The sequence below is a fragment of the Corvus brachyrhynchos genome, unplaced genomic scaffold, assembly GCF_000691975.1.
Source record: "Corvus brachyrhynchos isolate BGI_N302 unplaced genomic scaffold, ASM69197v1 scaffold215, whole genome shotgun sequence".
Lineage (NCBI taxonomy): Eukaryota > Metazoa > Chordata > Aves > Passeriformes > Corvidae > Corvus > Corvus brachyrhynchos.
Genome location: NW_008237887.1, coordinates 943,199 through 957,022, shown reverse-complemented (window position 1 = coordinate 957,022; position 13,824 = coordinate 943,199). Strand labels below are relative to the sequence as shown.

The window sequence follows — 13,824 nt, the reverse complement described above, 5'->3', positions numbered from 1 at the left end:
AACTGGATGAGCTTGAAGTTCCCCTCCAATCCAAATCAGTCCGGAATTTTGTGGCTTCTGGCTCCTTTTGGCGTTCTCTACACATTCACCTGTCTGTAAATGAGACTTTAGACACCTGGGCAACTCAGAAGCACTTGTGAAAGAAGTGGGGAATCCCCAAATTGCAGCTCCATATCAAGCTACCCCAAAGGGACAGCCAGCAGTGTTCTCTGACTTTCCTGTTTAAAAAATGCTCCTTATCCTCCTTATTCCCCTGATTATTCCTACATGTCATTCCAGGCACTGGCCGTCTCCGACAGGCAGCCAAGTATCTCTCCCAAGCCCGGTGGATCATCCTCCAAACCCCAGACTGCAGTGCTGCTCTTCAGTCTAAGTTACACCGTGGGCTGGGGCTTTTCTCTGTTGCTGAAGGAAACCTGGACCAGGCTTTGTATCACCTGGCCAATGATGTAAGTCCCTTGGAGTACAGGAACAAGCAACACTTCCATTTCAATTCTTTCTCTCCTCCCACATTGATATAGAAATGCCAGCAGGCAGATTTGGGATCTTGAGAGGGTTCACATTACATTACCTGAACTGGATAGATCTGAGACACCTGTGGATCCATGTGTGAGCTAAAGATGTGTTTTGCCAGTTACCCCTATTCCCGTGAAGTGACAAAAAAATCATGGAATCACTATGGTTGGAAAAGCCCTCCAAGATTATCAAGTCCAACCATTCCCCCAGCACTGCCAGGTCCACCACTAACCCAGGTCTCCCAAGTGCCACGTCCACACATTTTTTTGAACACCTCCAGGGATGGTGATTCCACCACTGCCCTGCGCAGCCTGTTCCAATACTTGAACACCCTTTCCATGAAGAATTTTTCCCGATATCCTTACTTGAACCTCACCTGGCACAACTTGAGGCCATTTCCTCTCCTCCTGTTCCCTGGGAGCAGAGCCTGACCCCCCGCCGTGGCTGCACCCTCCTGTCAGGGAGTTGTGGAGAACCGGAAGGTCCCCCCTGAGCCTCCTTTGCTCCAGGCTGAGCCTCCCCCAGCCACTCCTCATATGTTTCTTGCATTCCTTGTCTTTACTGCTTCTCCCTATAAATTTCTCCATCAGCTTCATTACAGTGCTGAGATGCCCAGACATTCCTGCCCCAAACTGATGGAGTTGCCTTTTATTCCACAGATAATTTACATTCTGGCTGTTATTTCCCTCAATACTTTCCCAGGTCTGTCACCCATTATTTAATTAATGCATTATTTCCCTATTTCGGTATCTGGTTCAATGACGTTTTCTCCAATTCTACCTCTTTAACCATGAAAACAGTTTGTTACATTGGAAGTGGTCATTGCCAGCTATGTTCCTGAGGATGCTTTGCCTGTCATTTGATCCTCCAAAGCCAGATGAACTTCTCCACATCCTATTTCTGTCCTACGTAGACTAAATTTATCCAGTGCGGAGTGATGTATCCCCACTCCTGTGGAATTTGATAGTGGCTTTGTGTGGGTATAAATGATGACATAAAGGGAGAAGAATTAGACCCTTTCTATTATAACACACAAACTTGTCTCTGCTTAGTCTAAAAACCCTTTGGGAATTTGAGAATCCTGCACAGGAGTCTCCCAAAAGGCTTGGGAGATTGCCAAAATCCTTTTTCTTTTTTTTTTTTTAGATTCCCTAAATGTGGTGCCTGAAAGGGCACCAGGTAAGAATTTTTTTGCTCTTAGCAAGTTCAGGACCTGCCTGGACCTTAGCTGCGTGTCTGGGATCTGCTGAGAGTCACACGCCAGCTCAGAATAGCTGGAATGCTCCACTGCCTTCCCACTGATCCTCCAGGGCTCCCAGGGAAGAACCGGCTTGTCTGGGGGCTGGGAAAGCAGCAGGATGGGCTTTGGGAGAGGTGGCACAGGAAGAGGGGGAGAGGGGGGGAATCCTGCCCTGGGCTTTAGACAATGAACCAAGCAGGTGCCTCTGCCCCAGACAGAGGGGATTTAGGGTGTTGCATTCCCATGGATCAGTCCCAAAATACAGCTTTTTAGTATGTTCCTATGGATGAACTCTGTGAGCTAAGTATATTCCTATGGATCCTATGGATAAACCCCAAAATACGGTTCTCAAGGACCTCATTCCCATGGACAACCCCAAAATACAGAGTTTTTATACCTTATTCCTATGGATAACCCCCCGCAAAATACAGCTTGTTAGTACCTCATTCCTATGGATAACCCCCAAGTAGAGTTTTTAGTACTTCATTCCTTTATATAACCCCCCAAAACCAGCTTTTAAGTATCACATTTTCCAATCACTAACAGCTATAATCTGCCCTGAACATTTGCAATATTATTAATCCACACTGAAAAACTTCCCAGGTTTGACATGAACATGAACCTTCTGGGGTTTATTTTTTGTTTAATATTGATTTCAGGTTTACCTGGCTACTGCTGAGTTTGGACTTAATTCTGTTGAGGTCTCTGGAGGGTACTTCCACATGGCCAACATTTTCTTCCGCCAGAATAAAATGGATGCAGCAAACTCGCTCTATACTGAGGTTGGTAGGACCAAAAATCATCCTCTTGAGTTTTTCTCAGCTTTTTTTGGTACTCTTTCCAATGGTTTTTCCATTTCCCTTTAAAGAGATGATGACTATATCAAGTGTCAGTGTTACCTTTAAGGATCAATCCCAGAAACCCTTTTTGTACTTAAATAATTCTCTGAGTTAAAACCAGGAGACATTAATCCTGTAATCAGTTCAAAATTCTTAATAAACTGTCTTCAGTTTGGGCAGCCAAACCTTGTCAAAAAACAGCTTTGCTACCAAATTCCCTGTGCCAGAGGTTAGAGTCCCACCAGCACAGAGGGTCTCTGAGGAGTTACTAAAGCCAGGGAAGAGTGGGATACAAACAAGTCACCTAAAATTTACACTGGGAATCAGTGAAAAGTCACACTGATAAAAGATTTTCAGAATGGATTGATCAAGCTAGGAAAGTAATAATTATCTACTTGATTTAATAACTGAAAAAAACGAGCTTTTATTTGTTTAAATCAATTTTTGTGGAAATAAGGTGCTGGGAGCTGCAAAATCCACCACCATTCCTATCACAATCTTCAACTCAACTAGCTTTTGGTTAGATTTGGTTAGAGTATTTTGGTTAGATTTGTTCAAGTTAGGTGAAAATCCCTAATCAACTGGAGAAGTGAGGGATTCCAGCTGGGGCTGTGTGGGAGAGGAGCGGTGCAATCCGTCCAGGAACATCCAGCCTAGCTCAGTGACCCACAGGCACTCAGAGGGGATGGGCCGTGCAGGGACATTGTTTGGAGAACAACTGAATACCAGGGATTCACAGGAGTGAAATAATTCCCATGCTTCCTGCCAGGTGAGTAGCCTCTGGCATGACTGGCTGCTGAGCACCCTTCACAGGCACCAGCGAGCGCTCCAGGCCCACGTGGAAGCATCGCCCTTCTCTGAGGATGAGGAAGGCATCGAGGATGGGATGAGTAAGAGCTGCTATTGCTCCAAAACCTTTGAGAAGTGGGGGGTTAAAGAGTCCCTGCACCCTACAGATCATGTTGGCAGTGTTGGGGTTGGCATGGTGTTTCCAGAGGCTGAATTTAATGGGAATGCCAAGTGTTCTTGATGTTGGTGCTTGGCAGATTGCCACAGGCCACTTCAGGAGTGAGAGTGTGCCGTGGAAACCCAGCTTTGCCCTTTCTGTTTGCATTCTCCGTTTCACAGCTCCCTTGGCACTGACTGGAGCAAAGCAAGATTTGATCCATGGAATCATAGAATCATTTGGGTTAGAAAGGACCTTTAAAATCATCAAGTCCAACCATTCCTCCAGCACTGTCCTGTTCACCACTAACCCACATCCCAAATGCCATATCCACATGTTTTCTGGACACTTCCAGGCATGGTGACTCCACCCTGGGCAGCCTGTTCCAATGCTTTACATCCCTTCTAATATTCAAAGTAAACCTCTCCTGGTGCAATCTGATACTTGAACATTCTCATTTCTCTGCAGTTCCTCCGTCTTCCTTTAATAATGGATGTGACATTTCACCTCACTTGGGAGGGGCTACAACTCCCCTCTGGAGCAGTAGGACATGGTGGAATAGCCTGTACAGATAATTGGATGTATTAATCAGGAAAGTACTCTTGAGGGAAAGGCTGGGGAGTTTCTCACTGGCACGTAAAGGTGCAGAAAGCATCAGTGTGCCCCTGGTACTACCTCAGGCTCCACTGAAGCCAGACCAGACTCTGGTTCTTGGCTCCTTTCTACCATCTGTGCTAATAAGGACATTGTCAGGAATGGGAATAACAATTTCTCTCCCTGGAATGTTCAAGGTCAGGTTGGACAGGGCTTGGAGCAACCTGATCTGGAAGTGGAAGGTGTCCCTGCCCATGGCAGGGGGTTGGAATGAGATGGTCTTTAAGGTGCCTTCCAACCCAAAGCAGTCTGGGATTCTGTGATTATAAGAGAAACATTTCTGTAAGTCCCATTTCCTGGCACTACCTCCATCAGGAGTTCCCAGAGTAGGAAGAACACCAAGGCAGGGCTACAGGAGACCATCTTTGGTGTGACAGGAGTAGAAAAGTAGTTCTTTTCCTGCAGCTGTTGTGACTCCACATCCTCTCTAAAGGCTGATCAACAAAAACAGTGACTGGATGAAAAGAGTCCTGTTCAAGGGCATGGAATTTGCATGAAGCTGGGATCATAGAATCCCAGCTGGTTTGGGTGGGAAGGACCTTGAAGTTCACCTAATTCCACCCCCTGCCATGGGCAGGGACACCTTCCTCTGTCCCAGGTTGCTCCAAGCCCCATCCAATGTGGCCTTGGACAATTCCAGGGATGGGGCAGCCACAGCTTCTTTGGGCACCCTGTGCCAGGGCCTCCCCACCCTCAGACCATGTTGATGTTTGTAGTAGAAATACTTTGCTGTCCAGAAGAGCCAGTTGGGCAGTTTTGAATGTATTCTATTGCACAAATCCATCCATCAGGATCATTTCTTTCTCCATGCAGCCAAAGCCCAGCGTGAGGAAGGAACACGGGTGCTGTGGGCGGTGCTGAAGGTCCGGGAAGAGGGACCACTGCATCATCCCAGGGAAACAGCCCGAGTCCTGCATGCCCTGGCCATGATCCACTACCTGGGCCTGGATTTAGCCAAGGTAGGTTGTGTCTGAAAAGGTTCAGGAGAATTGGTCAACTGCCCTGGGGGTCATCCTATCTCCTGGACCTCTTGTTCCCCAGCACCTCTCCTGAGCCCACAGTGGTGGTGACTGAGGACAAAGTGCCTTGTAGCTCTCAAACCAACGGTTTGGGTGGGATATTGGGAGGAAATCCTTCCCTGTGAGGGTGGTGAGGCCCTGGCACAGGGTGCCCAGAGAAGCTGTGGCCAGCCCATCCCTGGAAGTGTCCAAGGCCCAATTGAATGGGGCTTGGAGCAACCTGGGACAGTGGAAGATGTCCCTGCCATGGGACATGAGATCAGCTTTAAAGTCCCTTGCAAGCCAAACTATTCCATGGTTCTGTGATCTGCACTCTGTCAAGGCTGACAGTCCTGGCGGATGTGTTTTGGTCTCTGCCAGGCCAGTGGATGCTGGAGTTATCCACATTTTCTGCATTCATCCTTTATCTGGGCTATCCTGGCAGTATAGCTGCCTTTAGACCTGAGCTCAGGGGTTACACGGAGAGCAACACCTGGGGCTCACGGACCTGTTCTTTAGCCAGATTCCCCTGAGTTCAAAGTTCAGTCTATTGGAGTCTGTAATTCCAGTTTGGAATCTGCATTCCTGAATCTTTCTGGCTAAAAAATTCACAGGTGACTGGTAACTTCTGTGCTTTACCAAGAATTGATTTTGAGGAAGTGCTGAGCAGAAACCATCTGGAAATCAGGCCCATCTGTTTGGGATCAGAGCTCAAAACCCCGGGTTTCTTCAGCCTGGGTTATGGGGAGTGAAAATACAGATGGTGAAAAATACTGTGTTGAAATACTAATGGTCTCTCCATTGTATTATAGAAAGCCACAACTATGGGAGTATTTGGGAAACACAAACAAATTCAAATTAGAAAAAAGACAAAGCTTTATAACTGTGAGAGTGTCTGATCCCTGGAAGAGCTACCAAGGGAATTGATTTAGTTCCTTATCAAGAGAAATGAAGGACTTCGTTCAGAGTCAGTGCAGCTGGTTTTTTTCATAGCTTCGGGATTTTTCAGAGGAGCTGTATTAGACAGGAGGTGATGTCCAGCACGGGGGGCTGGGGTCAGTAATCTCCTGTCTGCACCACTGGATCCTAAATATGGGATCTGCTGGCAGCTTTAGGCTCTCCTGTAAAGCAGCTTGTACAGGTCACCTCGAAAAGGGAGCCTGGATCTGCTCCAGGTTGCCCTGAGCCTCAGCAGGTATTTAACTACCCTGTGACAAAAACCAGATTCCTGACAATTCCTGGATGTCTCTTCTGCCCCATTCCAGGCCCAGGAGGTGGGGATGAAAGCCTTTGACTTGGCCAAGCAGCTGCCCCAGCAAGACTCTCTAGAAACCATTGGTCACCTGCTGGAGTTGATTAATGCCCAGTTTTCCCACACCACATAAAAACTGGCTCTGCCAGACCCAGGTGTTTGGCCAGGTTCTCTCTTACCCGGTTACCTGAACACCACGAGTGTCACAAGCCCTTGGTCCTTCCTGCTGCTGCCTCTTTCCAGCTGCATCCCTGGCTGTCCCAAACTGTTTGGAAAATAAACATTTTGGTCTGAGTTACTCTTCATGTGCTGCTCCACCTCTGTAACCTCTCAGGGAGTAACAGCACCAGGATGAGAAACAAAAGCACCATGAACACACTGAATTAATAATTTATTGGCCAGGTTGGGAATAAGCAAACAGCCTCTCACAGTGTCATGGTGGTTGTCCAGGAGCCAAGATGAGCTCAGGTGTGTTTCTTACTGGTTTCCTGGCTTTGCTTGCCAGTTTGGTGAGGGAGATCCCATGGAGGGATAGGAGAGGAACACAGGGAAGGGCTGGGGTGGTAGACACCTGCTCCCAGGGACCTGGTTGGCCTTGACAAGGCATTGCAGCTCCCTGCAGAGCCCCTCCATCTCCAAACCAATTTCCAGAGAATCCCAGACTGGTTTGGGATGGGAGGGACCTTAAAGCTCATCCCGCTTCACCCTCTGCCATGGGCAGGGACACCTTCCACTAGGGCAGGTGCTCAGAATTTTCTCTTTCTGCAGAGCTTCTCATAGCTCTGGGCACTGAGAGACTCCTTTGTTCCACTTCCATGGGTAGAAGTTCCACAGGAAGTATTTCCATCCAGGAGGGACCATGGGAGGCATGAGGGACTGTAAGCAGTGTAAAGAGTGAAAAGGCTGCAACTGGGCATTCTAACCTAAAGGAGATGTAGTTTCCTTCTGGCAGAGAGCTGACATCCCCTTGGATCTGCCACCAGCCTCTGGTGCTGGTGCCACCCAAGGCCCATTCCCAGCTGGCTCCTGCCCCAGGGAGCAGCGAGACCCCTCAGGACAGAGGTGACCCTGCTGGGGAGGGACAAGGACACCAGAGCAGGGCCAGCCACCAGAAGGCTCCAGAGGCCATGGGGAGTATGGGAAGCACGGTGCAGCCACCGGAGCTCCTGATCCCTCACAGCTGGGAAAGGGGAGAAGGGAATCTTGGCCTGTGCCAGGCTGAGCCCTGAGCTGCGATTAAGGCTCATTTACTTCAGGAGGATTTATGAGAGTATTTAATTGCCTCGCCAAGTTGGGCTGGAATCAAGTGTGCTTTGTAAATGCTTCGTCAAGCTGGGGCCTGAGCAATTAGCAGGGATTGCTGCTGCTGGAAAAACGCAAGTTCAGCCACGTTCCATTCCAGGGGGTGGGATAAGGCTGCTCAGGGTGCACGGCACAGGCCTGGGGAAGGGCTAGGAGACCTCCCAACACTCCTGTGGGAGATGCTGGTGGCTTCTCCACCTCATCAGGTGTGGAATAACCACCTCCATGGGGTGGGGGATATTGGAAGGGGCTGGAATGGTCATCTCCATGGAGTGGGAGTGCTGGAAGGGGCTGGAATGACCACCTCTGTGGGGCGGGGGATGTTGGGGGTGCCCCAGGGCACAGGGATTTGGGTCACCAGGGATTTGGAGCTTGGTCATGGCTGTAATCCTTCCAGTGCTCCCAGGCTGAGCCTGTGGGACCATGTGGCTGCTCTGGATGTTCAACAAAACAAACCCAGCCTGGAAATGAAGGTTGTGCAGGGCTGAGCATCTCCTGGAGCCAGGAATGAAACAGCAGAGTGAGGAAAGGAGCTCTGGGCACAGAACATTCTGGGGAGCTGTAAAAGACACTGCAACAGCCATGCCCAGTGTGCGCCCTGCAGGGCAAAGAGCTGCTTCAATAAATAGAAAAAAGCCTGAAGTGACCAAGATCAGCATTTCTTTGCCCGAAAGTGTTTGGGCTTGCAGTTCTTGGCACCTTCGCAGCTGAAGGTGAAAAAAACCAAATCCACAGAGCAGCAGCAACCTCCTCCCTCCCTGCCCTTGCTCAGGTGCTCGTGGCATGACTAAAGCTCTGTCCCAGGCCAGGGGAGCAGGTTTGGGATCCACAGGGCAGGACAGCTCCAGCCAGGGCACCCCCGTGATCCCAGCCCAGGCTGCTCCAGGCAATTAAAATCAGGTTGTACACCCAGAGCAGGTATTTTGCAACCAGGTGAGTCGTTCCCGTGGTGGAAAAAGCTTTGCAGGGACACGCACTCCCAGAACCCCCCCCACCCCTGGCAGGGCAGGGAAAGTCTGGCTCCAAGAAATAAAGGCACAGGACACCGGGGCTGGGTGGCTGCTCACATTCTCCTTTATTGTTCACACCACACACCTTCCCCTTAGCACTTGACTGCAGGGATTTGCTTAAAAAAAACCACACACACCCCCACAGCTTGGCGCAGCTGTGCCACAACCAGCTGAGCACGGGCATTTTTGAAGAGATTTATTTTACTCCCCCCGCCCCCAACCTTTATTTTTCTTTCACGTGTGGTCAAGTGTCATCACTTCCAAACCAGACAAATAAGTTAAAAAAAAGATACTATTAAAAAAAAAAAAAAAAAAACAAAAACAAACAAACAACAACAACAAAAAAAACCCACCCAACACAAACAAAAAAAAAAACAACCCTCCCTGTGGCTTTGGGAATATGCCAGGAGCTCCCACACCAGCTGCACTCAGGGAAATGCTTTTTTTTTGTGTGTGTGTGTGTGTGTTTTCAGTTTTGTTTGAAAAGGACAGTATTTCTCATGTGTATTTTTTTTCTTTAATATACTACAGCCTGAAATTCAGTGCAATAGATACAACTACAGTGCAGAACTATACAAAAGTCATCCTAACCATGTACAAGCTTTTTTTTCTTAGTTGCTATAGAAACCATAACCTTTTTCTGTACCTTTTGTATACATTATACAGTATGAATATACTCCAAGAATATTTACAGTACTTGGCTTGTCAAATCAGAAATGCTATAACTTAAATGTCTACTATTAACAACCATTGAACAAAAATATATATAATATAAATATCTTCCAGTCTATACACAGAGCAGGAAACGGCTGTATCCATGCAGTGCTGGATTTTGGTGACTCCCAGGATGGGGGTGGTGATGGAGGGGGATGTTGTCATGTGCGGCTGCCGCTGGCGCTTCACTGTCGGGCAAATATTGCCGAGATTAATCCCAAAATTCAACAAGAACACATCCCCCTCCCATTTTCCCCTCCCAGCTGGAATTCAGGCGAAAGGAGAGGAGCCTGCGGCAAGGGATTGACCTTTCCAACCGATCCATCCGGACGGCTCCGTCCTCCACGCTGCCCCGGGCGGGAGGTCCCCGTCCATGAACCCACTGCGGGGCTTGAAATCAAGGAGACTTTAAAAAAATGACTCATTTTCTTGGTAGTTTTTTTTTAAAAAAATATTAGATTTAGTCAATTTATGTGATTTTTTTCCTCTATGATTAGAATGTTAAAAAATAAGTTTCCAGCTTTTAAAAAACTTCCTCTATGTGATTTTCTGTTAAATAACTATTGCATCGTTAATAAAAAACAGGGAATTGCCCTCCTGCTGGTGGAGGCTGCATGGCTGGGTTTATAAAACACCTATTGGCTTTGAAATCTTGGACGCAAAACCAGCTAAAAAATAAAATAAAAATCATTTCTAGCAGAAAAAAAAATTATAATAAAATAGGTCAGTCTGTCCCCAATAAACCACTGGGGGAGGCTGGAGAAGGGGCATCGGAGCCGGACCCCCCCCACTCCCTCCTGCCTGGGGTCTGTACAAAGTGTTTTAAAAAGTCCCCCCAGATTCGGGGGGCGGTGGTGCCGGGGGTCCCGGTTACACCTGCGAGTCAGCGCCCAGGCTGTGGAACTCGTCCGGGGTCTTGTCACTCTGGCCAGCCCCACCCTGCCGGAAGCCCGAGGCAATCTCGTCGAAGGTCCGGCCTTTGGTCTCCGGCACCTTGAAGTAGGTGAAGATGAAGAAGAGCACGAGCAGCACCGTGAAGATGATGAAGACGTAGGAGCCGCAGAGTTGCTGGGATTGAAGGGAAAGGGGGACGTGAGTGCATGGATGGAGGTCACAGAATCATGGAGTTGTTGAAGCTGGAAAAGCCTTCCAAGATCAAGTCCAACCACCAACCCAGCACTGCCAGATCCACCCCTAACCCATGTCCCCAAATGCCACATCCACATGTTTTTGAGCACTTCCAGGGATTGTGACTCCACCACCTCCCTGACCACCCTTTTCATGAAGAAATTTTCTCAATATCCAATCTAAACCTCCCCTGGCACAGCTTGGGGACCTTTCCTCTCCTCCTGTCCCTTGTTTCCTGGGAGCAGAGCCTGACTCCTGCCAGGTGCCCCCTCCTGTCAGGGAGTTGTGGAGAACCAGAAGGTCCCCCTTGAGCCTCCTTTTCTCCAGGTGGAGCCCCACCAGTTCCCTCAGCTGCTCCTGGTGCTCCAGCCCCTTCCCCAGCCCTGTTCCCCTCTCTGGACTCAGAGCGATGGGCCATGGCTGAAGGATCAGCTGGTACCACCCTGCCCACACCTGCCATGGCCATCCAAGACCCAGGTCCTCCTTTCAAGGAACATCTCAAGTTTCATAAGGAACACTGAGTCCAGTTCCAGCTCAAGTCCTCCTTCCCAAGGGACCTTAACCCAACCAAACCACCTCAGCCCAGGTTTTAGGACTCAAGGATGTGGCCCTGGAATTCAACACTGGGATCCAGCAGCAGGATTTGGCACCAAGATCTGACACCAGGACACCACACCAAAATCTGGCAACGTGATCCAGCACCAGGAACCAGCAACCAGACCCGGGATTTGGATTTGGCAGCAGGGTCCAGCAATGGGATCCTGCACTGAAGTCAGACAGCTGGACCCTCTTCCCATCCCTGATCCAGAACGGGGATCTGGAGCCACCCTGACACACCCCAGCCTCAAAGGGTGGAACTGAGACTCCCCTGGAGGATTCCTGGGATCCCCTGGGACTCCCAGATTCCTGTATCCCCATTCCCACCCCCCCCTCCCCCAGTATTCCAGCCGTGATTACCTCAATGTACTGGAAGCCCATTCCCACAATGAAGTTGGAGGTCCAGTTGGAGAGCCCAGCCACGGCGAAAGCAGCGGGACGGGGGCCTTGGCTGAACAGCTCTGCTACAATGAACCATGGGATGGGGCCTGGGCCGATCTCAAAGAAGGCCACAAACCCAAAGATGGCCACAATGCTGAGGTAGGACATCCAGGGCATTTGGTCCTAGGCCAAGGGAAAGGGAGAAGGTCAGTGCCATGAAGGGAACACGTCACCTGGACACCTCAGCTGGTGCTGGCAGAGGAGCCATGAGCTGGAAACTGGAATTCTGGGAGCTCAGGAGAGATGTGACAATGGGAACTGAGTGCTCAGCCATCACCTCAAGGAGGAATAAGTCATTCCTCCACTCCAACCATCCCTCTTCAACCTCCTCCTCCCAGCCTCCCCAGCACTCACCAGCAGTGTGAGGGCGATGGTCATGAGAATGGCACATCCAGCCATCCCTGCCAGCCCGATGAGGTGCAGGGTCCTGCGCCCGGCTCGCTCCACCACGAACAGCTGTGGGATGGACATGGCCCATCAGCACCTCTCCAGCTTGCAGGAAAGGCCCCTTTCTCCCACCTTCCCTGGAGAGACCCTGGGAGGCCCCAAAACTCACTGAGACCACGGTGAAGGCTGTGTTCACCACACCAGAGCCAATGGTGGCGTAGACAGGCTGCTCCACCCCCGACTTCTCAAAGATGCTGGTGGAGTAGTAGAAGACCTACAAAGGGCAGGGAGGTGCCACAAGTCAGGTCCTGGAGCTCTGGGTGAACCAAGCCGACCCCTGGCATTCAGATCCCACCCAGACTCACCGCATTGATCCCTGAAAGCTGCTGGGAGAGCTGCAGGACAATGGCGATGAGGATGGGCTGGCGGTACATGGGTGAGCGGAACAGCTCCATGATGGTGACCTTCTTCTCCCTCATCATCTGCCGGCTCTCCTCCTTCATCTCCTGCAGGTCGCTGCTCACGTCCGTTGTGCCCCGCAGCTTCTTGAGGACTGAGAAGGAGAGGTGGGGTCAGGAGATGCCGAGGACCCTCCGGAGTGCCAGGATGGGCCCTGTGGAGGAGTCACTCACCACTCTTAGCTTTGTTCTCCTCGTTGCGGTTGATTAGCAGGAACCGGGGGCTCTCGGGGGCAAAGGGCAGGATGATGCACTGTAGCAGGGCAGGAACGAAGATGAAGCCCAGCAGCAGTGGCCAGAGAGAGTCGTTTCCCATGATCAAGTCCAAACCAAACACCTGAGGAGGAGAAGAGGGATTGAGCCACCCAACCCAGCTGGAAGAGTCCTGGTTGGACACAACTCTGCAATTCATGGTGCACTCCAAGCTGGGACATCCATTGGAGGGACTCCTCTGCTGCTTCCAGGTGGCCAACAGATGTCAACATCTTGATGCTGCCCATCCCAAACCTTCAGATCCCACAGCAACCCTGCTCCTGCTGAGCTCCAGTTCCACCCCTCCCATCCCAGCTCCACCTGAAAGGCTGTGCAGATCCACAGCACCTCATCCCTGCTGGCCCTGATGAGTGTCAGGATCAAAAAAAAGGGGAAACACCCCCCCCGCCCCCAAAACATTCTCCAGTGCTCACCTGTGCAATGAGGATGCCCAGGACAATGCCAAGCTGGTGGAAGGTCCCCAAGGCCCCCCGCAGGGCAGTGGGGGACACCTCACCCACGTACATGGGCACGAAACCCGTGGTGAGGCCAGAGTAGAGGCCGATGATGAAGCGGCCAAGGATGAGCATCTCAAAGGAAAAAGCCATCTTGGAGAAGCCCATGAGGACAGCTGACACAAAGGCTAGAATGTTGGACATCAGCATGGAATTGCGTCTGGAGAGGGATGGAGGAGAGAGATGAGGAACACCAGGAGAACCCAAACATCAGCCCTTGGCAGTCCTGGAATGCCAGGGTGGGGTGAGGCAGCACAACCTCCCCACTGAGTGATCCACCAGGGATCCAGCAGGCTCAGAGCTCACCTTCCAAAGCGATTGACAAAGAGACCCACAGAGAAGGAGCCAATCATGCCCCCGACAGAGAAGATGGCAACAGAGAGGGACCAGAGCGTGGTAAGGGTGGCAGGGCTGATGGGCTCCTGGTATCGGTACAGCCACGTGCGGTTGTAGAAATCCTCAATCACCTGGAAAACAAGGAGAGAAACCAAACCACGCATCAAACCCGCCCCCGCTTCAGCCGTGCCACCAGAGGGACGAGTCCCCACGGCCACCGCGGCTCCCAAGACCATGCG

The 13,824-nt window shown here is 50.5% G+C and overlaps 2 protein-coding genes across 4 annotated transcripts in view; one reads left to right on the top strand and one right to left on the bottom strand.

The window, feature by feature from the left end:
* Nucleotides 1–6,743, top strand: part of ZMYND12 (zinc finger MYND-type containing 12) — a 14,552-nt gene extending 7,809 nt beyond the window's left edge. The window contains exons 4-8 of the mRNA XM_008632468.2: nucleotides 280–449; nucleotides 2,416–2,538; nucleotides 3,365–3,485; nucleotides 5,009–5,154; nucleotides 6,459–6,743. Of these exons, the coding sequence (XP_008630690.1) occupies nucleotides 280–449; nucleotides 2,416–2,538; nucleotides 3,365–3,485; nucleotides 5,009–5,154; nucleotides 6,459–6,578 (680 nt within the window). The 3' untranslated portion in view covers nucleotides 6,579–6,743. The remainder of the gene's footprint in view (nucleotides 1–279; nucleotides 450–2,415; nucleotides 2,539–3,364; nucleotides 3,486–5,008; nucleotides 5,155–6,458) is intronic.
* Nucleotides 6,744–8,799: 2,056 nt separating this feature from the next.
* SLC2A1 (solute carrier family 2 member 1) overlaps nucleotides 8,800–13,824 on the bottom strand; it is a 9,264-nt gene continuing 4,239 nt past the window's right edge. Inside the window, exons 1-9 of one of the 3 annotated variants that reach the window (XM_017732751.1) lie at nucleotides 13,556–13,764; nucleotides 13,169–13,409; nucleotides 12,657–12,819; nucleotides 12,390–12,577; nucleotides 12,194–12,298; nucleotides 11,992–12,093; nucleotides 11,557–11,760; nucleotides 10,348–10,539; nucleotides 8,800–9,659 (exon numbers count right to left, since the gene is read on the bottom strand). In XM_017732751.1, the coding sequence (XP_017588240.1) occupies nucleotides 9,657–9,659; nucleotides 10,348–10,539; nucleotides 11,557–11,760; nucleotides 11,992–12,093; nucleotides 12,194–12,298; nucleotides 12,390–12,577; nucleotides 12,657–12,819; nucleotides 13,169–13,409; nucleotides 13,556–13,749 (1,392 nt within the window). In that variant the 5' untranslated portion in view covers nucleotides 13,750–13,764 and the 3' untranslated portion in view covers nucleotides 8,800–9,656. Of the gene's footprint in view, nucleotides 10,540–11,556; nucleotides 11,761–11,991; nucleotides 12,094–12,193; nucleotides 12,299–12,389; nucleotides 12,578–12,656; nucleotides 12,820–13,168; nucleotides 13,410–13,555; nucleotides 13,765–13,824 lie in introns of those variants that run through there. The other 2 variants (XM_017732750.1, XM_008632467.2) reach the window with 2 other exon arrangements.